This window comes from Petromyzon marinus, chromosome 10, assembly GCF_048934315.1.
Source record: "Petromyzon marinus isolate PM22_M1 ecotype Great Lakes invasive population chromosome 10, UKy_Petmar_22M1.pri1.0, whole genome shotgun sequence".
In the NCBI taxonomy this organism is placed as follows: Eukaryota; Metazoa; Chordata; class Hyperoartia; order Petromyzontiformes; family Petromyzontidae; genus Petromyzon; species Petromyzon marinus.
Window position 1 is genome coordinate 12,617,909 of NC_133676.1, and position 14,601 is coordinate 12,632,509.

A 14,601-nucleotide genomic window follows, 5' to 3' on the forward strand; every position below is an offset into this window, starting at 1 on the left:
TTGCCTCGAACGTTTGCGGATTGCTTTTAGGGAGCGGTCGCCAAAGTTCCTTCATTTAGCTTCGGTGAACGAGTGTTGTCCAAGCAAATAAACCATAATTGTTAAAGTGGTTCTAAAATAATGAAAATTCTAAATAATTTAGGAATTTTAAATTGATACGAGATACTTATAGATTGGTTTTAAAGGAGTCGCTATCTATTCTAAAATGTACCTGAGATTAGGTGGGTTAATGAACCCACACAAAAGTGCTGTACTTTATCATTCTGTACATAGAGAATAGCACCCAATATATCGAATGCAACTAGTTTGAGTAACGCATCACTTGGTAATCTCAAGTTCACTTTGTGGGGACTACATTTGAAAATATATACATTTCGAATGGTTTAATTGTAAATACTATGCAATTAGTGAATGTTTTAATCACTTTTGAATTGGTTCATTGTAGTACAAATAAAATGTATAGGATGTAATACAAAATTCTATGTATGCTGTAATGCTTATGTACACACTGATAAATACTGCTTGTGGATGCTTTTTTTGTATCACGGTTCCTGTCCACGCCCAATGGGGGTGGGGGGGGAAGTGCAAAACGCCAATCGGTCGGCAAGGAAGAGGGCTATTCAAGTTGTAAGAGAGAAGATGCGTCACATTGTAGCATGCGGCCAGTGTGCGCAGTGCAAATGAGCACCGTTCAATTGTTTTTATTTTCCCAGGAAGCGATTCCTCGACGCGGCTCAGACGAGTCCAGTACGGCGCCAGGTAAGAAGCGTCGCATCGATCACTAAAACGCACAAGTTGTTGGAAACGATGCGTTGCGTTGCAGTTCCATGTCGCAAGCCCCCCCCCCCCCACACTGCTGTGTTTTCGGTCGTAATAGTTGTTGGATCATAACTTCGTCACTCTGGTCGATGCCGGTTGGCGAAGGGTCGATTGATTACATTTTCGGTACTGTAATTTTGGCTCGAATTTTGTCACCTGCAGGTTCACTTGAAGTTCATTCACTGCTTTTTAATGCCTCCACTGTAAGGCTGATTGCATCGGTAGGATACGTTTTTTAAGGACGTGTACAATAATGTGTTTTTATCGATTTTGCAAGGTCATTGCCACACCCTATGACCCGTGACATTTTCTTGTAACGAAGTAATTAGGCTGTGAATTACATCTCCACCCAAGTCGATGCTTTTATTATTTTGTAACTTTTCTTTCACAAAAGCACTGCTAATACGCTCCAGTATTGCGTTAAGTGCGAGTTTGGGTGTGCATGTCATTCATGTTGGCCATGCTTCCACAGACAATGAGCCACGTGGTGTGCACGCGACAGTTACATGCTGGGGTTTAATGTAGAAATACAGTTCTGCTGTGCAAGTGTCGTCTCATTCACTGCGTCCTAAATACATTTAACGTATAATAACAAGGTCATGTCATTACAGTGCAGCGTTTGCCTTATTCTTAAATGGTATCTTGTTTATTTTAACTTATAGTACGCGGTATGTTTTTATCAATCTGTAAGGTTGTTAAACATTTTTCACGGTTAAACAACACTTCGTTGTGAGAGGAAAAAAAAACGCCTATGGGAAAATCGGTGATGGCTACACAAATTTCTCATGGAAAGTTTGCATTGAGTTGGTGTGCTTTGCGGTGCACAATTTTTACATCCCCAATGCACCGTGTGTTTACTTTGTCAATGTTCCAACTCGGTAACCAATGAATGCGAAGTTGGCATGTGTCCACACGTTACATGGAGGCGGGTGGGGTGGCGTGGGGCCGATTCAAGTAACTCATCCAGCTCTAGTTTCTGTAGTTTGTCTAAAACATGAAAAAAAAACGAATCTAATTCATAAATCGTTAATTCATTATCTAAACTGGGAGGGCGATTACATACATGTTAACCCATATGGTTTACCCGTAATTCTTGTACATGGAAATTTAGTAAAACAAATGTTTTGTTGTCCTATTTGTGTTTCTCCCTTGTGATGGGACTTTGTAGGATGAACGTTGATATTTATAAGGGCACGGCGGGGTGACCAATAAGTTCTGAATTGGTCTGTAATAAGGTAGGCATTGATAAGGAGCTTGACAGGTATGCGATGATTTGGGCCAAGATCATTGTAGTGCATACACACACACTAACTAGGACCCCAAAGTGGTTTAGTTTTTTCACGACCAAAGACCCCCAATGTGAGATGCCCCGCAGCGCTCAAGTGCACTGTACTGAGGACACACAACTCGCATGGTTCTCACTCATTTCCCCCGTTAATGCCCCCAAAAAACCTGGAATTTTCATCACTGACAAAAATGTTTATGCTTACGTTCCCATAATTAATTTCTTTATGACAACTTCACTTGCAGTTGAATTTAACTCGCATCCTTGTCGGTTTACATATTTGTACAATGGTCACCCTATATCTCTTTAATGTTTCTTTAACTTCATTGCATACCCTGTGAGCAGTCTAAAAATAATCCGCCCGAGACGATTTGTGCTACAGATCATGTATTGCTTAACATAAATTCACGTTTGTGTAATACAGTGAGGGAAAAAAAAATATTTGATCCCCTGCTGATGTACATTTGCCCACTGACAAAGAAATGATCAGTCTATAATTTTAATGGTAGGTTTATTTGAACAGTGAGAGACAGAATAACAACAAATAATCCAGAAAAACGCATGTCAAAAATATTATGAATTGATTTGCATTTTAATGAGGGAAATAAGTATTTGACCCCTCTGCAAAACATGACTTGGTACTTGGTGGCAAAACCCTTGTTGGCAATCACAGAGGTCAGACGTTTCTTGTAGTTGGCCACCAGGTTTGCACACATCCCAGGAGGGATTTTGTCCCACTCCTCTTTGCAGATCTTCTCCAAGTCATTAAGGTTTCGAGGCTGACGTTTGGCTACTCGAACCTTCAGCTCCCTACACAGATTTTTTTTATGGGATTAAGGTCTGGAGACTGGCTAGGCTACTCCAGGACCTTAATGTGCTTCTTCTTGAGCCACTCCTTTGTTGCCTTGGCCATGTGTTTTGGGTCCTTGTCATGCAGGAATACCCATTCAAGACCCATTTCCAATGCCTTGGCTGAGGGAAGGAGGTTCTCACCCAAGATTTGACAGTACATGGCCCCGTCCATCGTCCTTTTGATGCGGTGAAGTTGTCCTGTCCCCTTAGCAGAAAAACACCCCCAAAGCATAATGTTTCCACCTCCATGTTTGACGGTGGGGATGGTGTTCTTTGGGTCATAGGCAGCATTCCTCCTCCTCCAAACACGGCGAGTTGAGTTGATGCCAAGGAGCTCCATTTTGGTCTCATCTGACCACAACACTTTGACCCAGTTGTCCTCTGAATCATTCAGATGTTCATTGGCAAACTTCAGACGGGCATGTATATGTGCTTTCTTGAGCAGGGGGACCTTGCAAGCACTGCAGGATTTCAGTTATTCACGGCGTAGTGTGTTACCAATTGTTTTTTTGGTGACTGGTCCCAGCTGCCTTGAGATCATTGACAATATCCTCCCGTGTAGTTCTGGGCTGATTCCTCACCGATCTCATGATCATTGCAACTCCACGAGGTGAGATCTTGCATGGAGCCCCAGACCAAGGGAGATTGACAGTTCTTTTGTGGTTCTTCCATTTGCGAATAATCGCACCAACTGTTGTCACCTTCTCACCAAGCTGCTTGGCAATGGTCTTGTAGCCCATTCCAACCTTGTGTAGGTCTACAATCTTGTCCCTGACATATTTGGAGAGCTCTTTGCTCTTGGCCATGGTGGAGAGTTTGAAATCTGATTGATTGATTGCTTTTGTGGTCAGGTGCCTTTTATACAGGTAACAAGCTGAGATTAGGAGCACTCCCTTTAAGAGTGTGCTCCTAATCTCAGCTCGTTATCTGTATATAAGACACCTGGGAGCCAGAAATCTTTCTGATTGAGAGGGGGTAAAATACTCATTTCCCTCATTAAAATGCAAATCAATTGATAACATTTTTGACATGCGTTTTTCTGGATTTTGTTGTTTGTTATTCTGTCTCTCACTGTTCAAATAAACCTACCATTAAAATTATAGACTGATCATTTCTTTGTCAGTGGGCAAACGTACAAAATCAGCAGGGGATCAAATACTTTTTTCCCTCACTATCTTCGATTTCTCACCTGATAGTAGTTTTTGCTGCGATTTCTATTTGCTTCATTGATCTACCTTATTTGATTAATTTTGCTTTGAATATTTTTGTGACTTCATGTCATCATTAAAAAATGAAACTATCTCGGCCCCTTGAGTTCTCACCCCAGTGAAACAAATGAACTTGATTTGACTTGTGGTCATATATTTGCATACGACCAAAGTGCCAGGAATGTGCCCAATCTTGTCATGTGTCGGCAAATAAGCTGGCCTGACCCTGAATAGTGCTTGGATGGGTGACTACCATACACAAACAGGCTGTCATAGTATCTTCGGTGTTGTCAGGGGGACATCAAAGGGCACTGCAGCAAAATGTTATACTGCCAGGCGTATGCGCCTCTGCCTTCACCAGCCCGCATTGACTGGTGCGGTGAAATATGGTCAAATAACCCCTAAGACCCGCACCGCATGGGAATGCGTAATCCAGCAGTGAATTGGTGGATCGACAAAGGGCTCTACTTGTACATGTGTTTACCTTTTTAAGCACTCGTTTGTGGTCCCCGATTAAGAGGTGGCATCAGACCTCCGATCGCAGCCGCAGCTTAGAAAGCACCACTTGGAGGTTTGTAAGCGAGTGGCAGAGTGGGTATCCTCTAACCACGACCAGGCCACACAATCACCTGCCACCCGATCAGGATATAGCTCCTTGCCTTCATTCGCCTACACTCGTCCACGCACACCCACCCACTCGGCTTTCATGGCATCCGTCCACGTGAAACCGTGATTCATGAGTTGGCGGAAACCTTATCCGCTGGGGTCTCGAGCATTCACCGCCTCCTCCTGTGACCTGCACGGGTCACTGGAGCGAGGCCTGTCTCTCTCCGTGCCGTGCTTGGTTTGCTGGCCACGTGAACATGGCCCAAGCCAAGAGCCTTGAGAAATGTCGACTACATCCGCAAATCCATGGGGGGGGGGGGGGGGTGGCTAGAGAGGAAAACGCATGATACGGTGACATTTCTTGTTCATGAAGACGAGAACCGTTGCTTGAAATGTCGAACATCGTTACTCATTCTGTTTCAACTTTTAACGGTTTCACGTTGACTGTCGTGCCCCCCCCCCCCAAACCCACCCACCCCCCCCTCCTGAGTTTTTGGTATGCCCCCCTTGAAACAAGGTCAAGCTACAGAGCTGAAACCATAGCTCTTCAGGTTGCATTCTCATTTCACCCTAGGGATATTGCTGTGATTTAGCGGTCGGCAAACTGGACTTGAACTCCAGAGGTCGTCGGTTCGACCTCCCGGCACGGTGGTTGAATCGATGGGCACGTTTTAGAAAAACTCCTCGGTCCGCCCAGCAAAATAAATGGATGCACCACAGTCAACCTTGGTGGGGTAAAGTGTGGGTACTCCTACGTCTTCAATTACATCTGGTCAACGTTGAAGAGGGCTCCATGTTGAACTTATTTTGCCCCGTACGCAGCCAGCCGCGCTAATCGGAGGTGCGTGGCAAATGACTGCTGTAGACATTGTGTACACTCTCAAGCTGTGAAACCAGATTGGTCAGGTTGCCAGCAACAATAAGTCGTATACCAAAACGAGAGATTTGAAAACGGAGATTGTTGATGGTGGTTTACAAGCTCGAAAAAATATATATATTTGTTTGAACCTTTTGTCATGAGCATGGCTTTATGACATGAAATACGTTACCGTGTATACTATATAATAATAAGGCCCTTTACCTAGGAAAGCCTGAATTGGTGTTGATATTTTTTCAGGAAGGATCCTGCATTGGGATGTTTGGCCACTTCTAATAATGAGGAAAACAGAGTGCCCAAAGCAATCCCACACACATCGAAGGATAACCCAAAGCTCTGAACAGACAGCTTCGAGCATCTCTTGCTGTGCTGCCATCTGGCACCGTAGCCGAGGCCGGAGAACGCCTGCAGTTTCCAGGCAGCCTCCCATCCAGGTATTAACAAGGCGGCTCAAACCTGCTTAGCTGCTAAGATCTGATTGTGTATTGGATGCATTCAGGTCTATTTGGTATTGGGCAACCATTAGCCCAGTGTTCTTCATTAACTTTCAGAGGGGGGCCACTTTTGCCGATAAGCCATCGGTGCGAGGGCCACCACGCATTACAAACCATTGGGTTTCACGGCACGATGGGCTGCACGACAGGGACTGCAATAAAGGTCACCAGGGCCGCCAGTGGTCCTTGGGCCTTGCAATGAAGCACACCGCATTAGTCTATCGCTGTGGGGTAGTAAGAGCAAAAGCATTGGTTGTTATGGTTTACGTCGAGGCCTCTTTGATCGATGATGGCAAAGGCCTTTACTTTACATTTAATTACTCCTTGATCCCTTACAGGCTACATGAAGTTTGGCCTGAGGATAAGGAAATGAAACGCACCTGCCACGTGTGTTACTCTGTGTGAATGTGCTGAAGCAAATTATTGGCCGGGTGGCTCGGATGTCGGAGTGGGCCAAGCTGGCAACCGCTGAGATCCTGGGGTTTGAATTTGGCAAGCCGTTTGCGTAAAAAAAAAGCAGGTTTCTCAAGCGCAGCGAGTCGATGGTCTCAGCCTGGACAAACAGTGTGCCGACTGACGTGCGACAAACATTTACTGCCTGTAAAGCTGGTGGGATAGAAAGGTGCTGCCCCCCCTACTGCGTGGACTGAAGGTCACCTGAAGGGCCTCCGAGTAGCATAGTATCGTGGTTCTGTGATATCCACTTCTGCGGGCCGTCCGATAACACAAAGGGTTACTACATGCATGTGTTGCGAGAGTTTCGAATGGATCATTCGTGTCGGGGCATAATTCTGATTGGCACAATCGGGGTCAAATTTAGGATGAAGACGTAAGAAATCTAAAGCCTTTTTTTTGTTCCCAAAGCTTGCGCAGACCTCTGCAGGAACCGACATTACAATCGCGCATTAACTTGATGAAGCTTGCGACTAAGTCACTGTGCCCCCCCGTCGCGACATGGGGACAGGTGCCAGTGGCTATGTTGGCTCAGTGGTTAATCTGTTCCCGGCTGCACTCATTCTTGTGCAGGAGGCTTAGCTGGAAATTACCGCGATTCAGGGGCAGTGGCCAATTCTCATCGGCCCTCCCGCAGAGATGAGAATTTCAAAGCGTCGCGATGCGATAACCTTTTCCTGCCGCTCCTGCTGCTGCGTTAGGCCTGCAAGGCTGCGTCACTCGTGTGAATGTCAGCGCTGGAGAATTCCTTTAATGTCTTTGCATGAACTTGGCAAACGGGGATGGTCCGGCAAAGGTGTCATCCATTTTACTTAAGGTATTATGATGATCAGTTTGAGCTCGGTCGCTACAACTACAACCCACTTGGCAGTGCAACGTCAACATTTAATCGTCTCGAGTCTCGTGTCTCTGCACATCAACGCGCCGCCGGTCATGGCGTTGGCGACGCACATCGCTGCCGTGGCGAGATGTTAACTCTCTCGCCTGGTATGCAGGAGGTCGTGGGTTCAAACCCAACCCTGACATCTGTATCGTTGGAGTTCGCGTGTTCTCTCTGTGGTCGCGTGAATTTTTCTCCGGGTGCTCCGGTTTTTCCCTCCACATTTAGAAACGTGCGTTTAGAGTATTGGGCTGCTGTACCTTTTTTCATGTGATAAGCCACTTCGTTTTAGCTCTCATTTGTGGCCAGGTCGCTTCTGAAAAAGAGCTATTTAGCTCTGTGGGCCTGATCTGGTAAAATGCAATGTATAGGCGTTACTCGAACGCTCAACAAAGAAAAAAACATGTTTCCATCCCAATGATTGTTTCGTGTAAACATTTTAGCTGTTGTGTTTTACGGCTGTCATTCGTTTGCTCGTCTCCGCCCCACGATGCCCTCCTTTGACCGCCGTCACCTGCCGACGGTCTTGGGCTGTCGTCGTCCTTGCAGCAGAGCTGATACAATAACGTCTTGAATCCGATTGTCGGCACACTGATCCCCTATTCACAGTCCATGTGACAGGGTCACGTACATCCACAGAACATCCTCGCTCTGTGTTGCCCCAAAGTGCTAGGTAACTTATTGACCCCAGAGGGTCGAGAGAGGCACAGTCCCGACCCCCAGCCCTAGAGTTAGAACCGGCGAGTCGGCGCGCGATGGTACTTGGAAATGTCTTATTTTCATCTATGTCAAAATCGGCCCATGGTCAATCCACTGCTGGATGAAGGCCTCCCCAATTCGTTGCCATCCCTCACGATCCTGCGGTGTAGTAATTTGCCGACCTAGCACCTGCTTACGAGCTGATTTTATCGTTCCATCTCCTTGGTTGGCAATCCTTTCGAGCACGTTCCGTGCCCTTAGCGCAGCCATCGTTAACCCTTCTCACGCGGTGCCCTGCCCAAGTTCGCTTACTTTTCGTAACTGCTTGAATGATGCCATTAACCTAATTGGTTCTCTCGTCCATGTGTTCCTCTTGCTGTTGCTCGGGGTATTCTCAAGCGTGCACCGATCCATGCTCGTTTGTGCACTCGTTCGGTTTTTCCATTTCCTTGCTTTGATGATCACGCTTCTGAAAATGGAAAAACACAAAACTGAGATGTGCACTTTGGGTTTCGTCTCCTCTCGAGTGCAGATGCTGTCGGGTAAGATGCACGAAAACTGAGCACCTTGTGAAAAAGAGCGTCCTAGCTCATCGGATTTCTCCAGGTTTTGGTGAAGATTCTGCTTCTGAAAATGCGACGTTTACATCCCAACGTGTAGACTTCCCCCCTCCCTCCCTGCCTCGCCTCCCACCACCAGATGATGTCACTGCTTCTGCATCTGGATTCCTCGTTGTTGATTGAATTGAACCGAATGTGTAGAATGTGCTCTGCGGAGGGAGGAGGTTTAATTTACAGAGAACGCTTGTTTGGCTTGAAGCACGAGAGGAACGCGTGTGTGTGTGCGTGTGTGTGCACGTGTGTGTGCGTGTGTGTGCACGTGTATCCGCAAAGGTGCTCGCTAACAGCACTTTCCCCAACAGTTTTTTAAGGCTACATGGGGGGGGGATCTTGGTGTGCAGTGGCGAAGCAGTTGGCACACTGCGCTACGAACCTGGCGACCCGAGTTCGATTCCCGCTCACGGCCACCAACACCAGTGATGATGATCTGAACCAGTCAAGGGGCCTCCCCTAGGTCGACTCGGCCTCTAAAATTAGTACCTGGTGTGGTGCGTGAACGTCGTCGGGTGTGGTGCTGGCCACCCACCCCCTCGTGTGCCGTGCCGGCCTTCATAGGTGCTTTCTAACAGGAATTGCCACCAAAAATGTGTTGAGGCTATTGGGGGGGGGGGGGTAATCTTCGTCTTTGTAATGCGTTGTGGCACTTCGTGTGCTCGAGGTAGCCGGGTGCACGCCCTGCTTCTGCGTTGCAGGCAAAACACGTGACCCGTGACAGATTAGCAAAAGCGTGACCCGGCAGAGAATGGCATTCACTACATATTCGCCTCATAACCACGTTTTGCAATGTACCTGCCCGTTACTGCGCTAGTTATTGCCTTGGTAAAAGTAGTGACGCCCACGTGAACCTATGCACAACGCGAGTCTGTTGCTTAGGAGTCTGAAAACTAAATGTCACCCTTCGAACCTACATGGCTTTATTCACGTGTTTTTTTGCAGCAGTGGAATGAGCATGGCTGCTGCTGCTGATGATGATTCATTTGATCCTACGGAATGGTTCCCACTGCACTTTAAACAAATTTAAGAATGCTTAAATACAGTAGCGTAAGAACGCTTCGAAGGACGGTTTACTGGATTAACTTTTATGGCCATAAGCAATGCTCTTCCCTGGCCATAAAAGACGCGTGCATATATTTCAGCCCTGTATCCTCACTGACCTCTAAAGTCCATTTTAAGAATCCATACGGCTGCATTTTCAATTAAATATTACCAGCGAAACTGCTGGTGCAGCACACACGAGGGGCGGATGGTTCCCAGTACCTGCACCCTCTCGTGCAAACAATAACCCACCCAAGTTATTCCGTGCCCTGGTTCTGTGTAGAGAACGTGTATGCACGTATGTATGTTGGACTTCTTTTGCGTCGTACGTTGCCAACCGTGGTCACCGGAGGCGCTGGGTCACCCATCCACTGCCATAGTTGTTTCCTCCATGGTTACCGAATGTAAGTCGCCGTAAATAAATTTCAGTAACCGTGGCATTGTTAATAATACAGAATAATGATTTACATTTTGTAAGGTGCACTCCATCCGTAGATTCCCAATTCCATAGTATAACCGTGTACCTAAAGATGATACACTTTTATTAGATTCGTTTTTATCTGCCCTTTTGTCCGTTCGCTTCAGTCGGTCTACTCGCCACCGATCTTTTGGCATCCAAGATCACGTTTCAAATGAGACCATATCCTGGCCTCTTCAGTTCTCACCGGGTTAAACAAGACTCCTGAATTAACTCCATGTCGGACGGTCTCCCGAAGATGGTGTCGGTGGTTATGTAGGTTGTGTGACCATGCTTCACCACGCTGGTGGGTGCGTGTGTTCGTGAAGTTCGGAGTAGGGTGGGCCAGGACCGGTTCAAATATATCACTCGACAGAGATGTGTCCGCCTTGCCCCTGGAATCAAACTCCGGTTGCCGGCTTCGTTGTACAGTGTGTGTGAATCACTGCGCCGTGATGAGACAATTGCATCATGATGAAATAAAAGAATCTTACCCAAGGCTATCATGTCTGTTTTACTTTACCGTACATGGAAAATCGAGTACTGTTCCATAAAATTCCCAGTGCGCCTTTCCACGAAGACTCCGGTGAAACTCTCCTTGTTTGCATCAAGATAGGCAGGCCCCCGGGGGGCACTTGCTGTGATCCTATTATGTGCAAAAATATCTCCTAATTCTGCATCTGAGTGGACATACATCGCCACACTGGTTCGTGCGGGTTGGTGAAGGGGGGAGGCGACAAATCTGCTTGTGACAGCACTAGCCACTGATGTTGCACATGTATGTTGACCTTCCTTTGCTCCGTACGTAGCCAACTGTGTTAATCGGTGGTGCGGCCGGGAATCGGACCCGGCTTGCCGAGTTCATGGCGCAGCTGCGAGCCGCTTGTGCCCCCACCACCGGTCCACCCATATTGTGTTATCCGTGAAATCGGCGCGCAGATAACAGGAATAATTTGGCAGCGGGGTAAGACGGTGTTGCGCGGATCAATTGGGGCCGCGTCGACGAGTCGCCGCTGGTAACGGGGCTGCGGATGAGAACAGGTTTGTCGATTTCATCGTGGACCGCAGAGTCTGGTCCGCGGTGACTCCTCCGCAGCAGCGGAAGCAGCTGGCGAGGTGTTTGTCAACCGTGGAGGCACCTTCCGTGAGCGCGTGCGGCGATTCATTTGCAATATCTGGCTTTGCAGAAGGTACGATGCGCTGCAACTGTACTGGCGTCGCCAAACTCGCTTGCATCATTTTGTTTCTTCCTCGAGGGGAGAGGAATTTTGTTTGAGGCATAAAAAAAAGTTCCTAATTAATGTGTTCGTTAAACCGGTTTGTAGGGGCTGAGGTGTGTCCGCATGTGCCCTAGCTTAGACTTGTCAAGAGCCAAAATCGCAGAGCGCCTACTCTGACCGCAATACCTTGCTATCTCGTCGAGGAGTGTAAACCATCATGCGAACTTCGGTCATTCTCACAGCAGCGGCTTTTGGCTCGCCACCGAACAAAGACGGCCACCACATCGCGCGCTTTCGGATGCGCGTCTGCGACCGTCTGGAATGCTCCTCCTTCCAGTGTTAGGAAGCCACTGGAGCTATGCACTTTGAAACCTGGATTGGAAAACTAATTTCTTCAGAACTGATTTTTTTCGTATTTAGTTTTTGTTGTCCTTTCCCCGCACACTGGACACGGTTGTCGATGCACGGTGAGAAAGACGTTCCACGTACATGCATGTACCAACCATACTTCACCAACCGCGCGCACTGTGAAAGCGGCTTTAACGCGCGTGGCCTCGCGAGTCCACGGATGATGACGACGACGTTCCCTCCGCTCGCGCTGCTGCTAACGAGAGGCCCCGGAACGTCGCGTCGCGCTCGCCGTTTGGGAGGAGGCCACGTCCGACAGTGGTTGCCAACGTCTGGAAGCTATGAAGGGCTGCGCTGTCGACGCTTCCCTAACAACACGACTGAGCATGGTGTGGAAATTTACAGGCGTGTGTTGGGGGGGGGGGGGCATGTAACGCTGTTTTATTTACTGTGGTTTATGAGCTTGGATAGAGAACATGAGGTCGGTGCTTAATTGCGAAATGAAGAGCGACGGAATTTCCCAAAGTGTTCGTCTTCGATGGCGGCGCGTGAAGGTATTGCAGTGAAGCGATTATCAGGGCCATCGTTGGATTCTTGAGAAAATATAAATTAGACGGAGCCTCCGCGCATTGTTGCTAAAACTAATATTGGATATCGTTATTGACATCCGCGCACTATGGAAACCTTATCTGCTGTTCGTGGCTTGAGTGTTTGGCTAGAAGATGTAGTTCTTTTTCGGAGCGTGTTTTATTTTTTAAAATTAACTGCAAAATGTAAATCAATATCATTATTTATTCATTACTTTTACCATGTAAAACACTTATGGTGCGGTCTCGTTTCGATTTTTTTTACACTTGTGTGGCCGATAATGGCTTTTAAAAACACGGCGCAGGTAATCTGCAAAATACGTGCTTTTCAGAATCTGAATATTTAAACTGGAGGAATCCAATGAGCTATAAAGCCCTTCAGCACAGATAGACTGCACTGCATTCCACACGTTCGCTTGTATTATTTAACCGTTCAAAAATGTTCCAAAGTATATTGGGTAAAACGCAACGGTAACTTCTTATAACACCCACATTTTTTAAATATATAAATGTTGTACCCCCCCCCACCTCATCTCCCCTGCGGGTGTTTAAAAGTACAAAATGTTTGCAAGTGCCGGTGTCCCAAGGCTCTGCGGTCTGCGAGTAGTCTGCAACGCGCTGGGCCAACGCTCACAAGTGACTCATTTCCTGCGCTCCTGCTGCCACCCTCCGATAACCGGGGCGGGTTCGAGCCGCTCCCGCTCCTCGACGACTTTGCTGCTGCTGCTGCCTCTTGCCCCGTGGCGTCCAATGAGAGAGAGGGCAGCAGCAGCAGCATCTCAGCAGGAAGAAGCAGGGCCGCCGTGGCCACGGTGGGGGAGGAGGGGGATGTGTGGTGTGGGAGAGAGAGAGGGAGGGGAGGGAGGGAGGCGGCTCTGGTGTGCCGGGCTCGCCAGCCAGGAGGTGGGTGTGGGGCGTTGCCGGCCGCCCGCCCGCCCGCCCGGCCGCCCGCCCGCCCGCCCGTCCGCCCGTGTATTTCTCCTTCAACACGCGCGGGGCAGCGGCTTTTGAGAAGTGGCCGTGGTGGCGTGGGCACCCCGACGCACGCGCTGGGCGATAAAGCAAAGGGAGAGAGTCAAGGTAAGGGCCAGTAGGAATACATCAATAATCGTCAACAACCCGCCGAGTATTTGACGGACATCGGCGAGCCATGCGCGGGCGATGACCAGGGGGGGGGGGGAGGGACAGCTGTGCCTCGCTCGCTCGCACGCTTTTTCGGACTCTTTGTGGAGTTTATTGTGTCTTTTTTTTTAGAAAAGAGCCGCTGTTCGTAGATGCAGACTTCCTCGTTTCCTGCCTCCCCCCCCAACCCCTTTTTTTCCCAGCTCCGAGCAGCGGCAGTGTGCAGTGCCTTGAAGCCAGTAAAAGCCCCCGGGCAGCTGTGTAAAGCTGGACCCGATTAAGCGTACAGGAAGATGTAATTCGCGGAAAAAGGGTGGTGGTGGTGGTTCTTGTTGTGAGCCACCACTCGGAAACATTTGGGCGCGACGTTGTTCACTCGACTCTGTGCAGACTTCTCCACACTGCGGGGGGCTTGCAGCTTAAACTTTGCATTTCCTCGCCGAGATAAAAGTTCCCCCTGGCCCCCCGTTTCGTGTAAGACTGCCCCCGTTGGGGGGGGGGGGGGAGCAGGGGTGAAACGTGTCGACGTTCCGATTTGCCATTTGGAAAAAAAATCTCTTCGTTGGGAAGCGTGCGAATGATCGTGCGTTATTTGTTATATTTCATTCCCAGCAACCCCAAACCTCCTCCCTCCCCACCCCCCGTGTGCTCGTTCGCGCGACTGCACCACGACGAAGTCTCCGCCGCGGTTTTTGCCATTCTCGTCGCTCGCTCTTGCGGCGGTGCTGCTGCTGCTGCGTAGGAATGTCTCGCCTGCAGCATCTGCCGGGCAGACCCGACCGGAATGCGGCGTTGTGAGACATCGACAGATTTGGCCAGACTGGGGGGAGGGGGGTTGTTGTTTGCGCCTGGGAATGAGAGAATATTACTCCGCTGTCTGCGGCTCGCGTCTCGCGGTCGGTCTTCTCGTTGCGCGCACGAAACGAGGGGGAGGATTCCGCAGAAGTGTGTGCCCCCCCCCCTTTTTGTGTTCGCGTGGCACCGCAGCAGCAGCAGCCGCCGCTGCTCGTAAAAGGGGGGGTCCCACTGTTGGTCACGT

The 14,601-nt window shown here is 48.7% G+C and overlaps 1 protein-coding gene across 2 annotated transcripts in view; it reads left to right on the forward strand.

The window, feature by feature from the left end:
- The first annotated feature begins 4 nt into the window (after positions 1 to 4).
- Positions 5 to 14,601, forward strand: part of LOC116940875 (uncharacterized) — a 65,032-nt gene continuing 50,435 nt past the window's right edge. Inside the window, exons 1-2 of one of the 2 annotated variants that reach the window (XM_076066182.1) lie at positions 5 to 221; positions 714 to 759. In XM_076066182.1, coding sequence (XP_075922297.1) covers positions 206 to 221; positions 714 to 759 — 62 coding nt within the window. In that variant the 5' untranslated portion in view covers positions 5 to 205. Of the gene's footprint in view, positions 222 to 713; positions 760 to 13,374; positions 13,521 to 14,601 lie in introns of those variants that run through there. The other variant, XM_076066183.1, reaches the window with a different exon arrangement.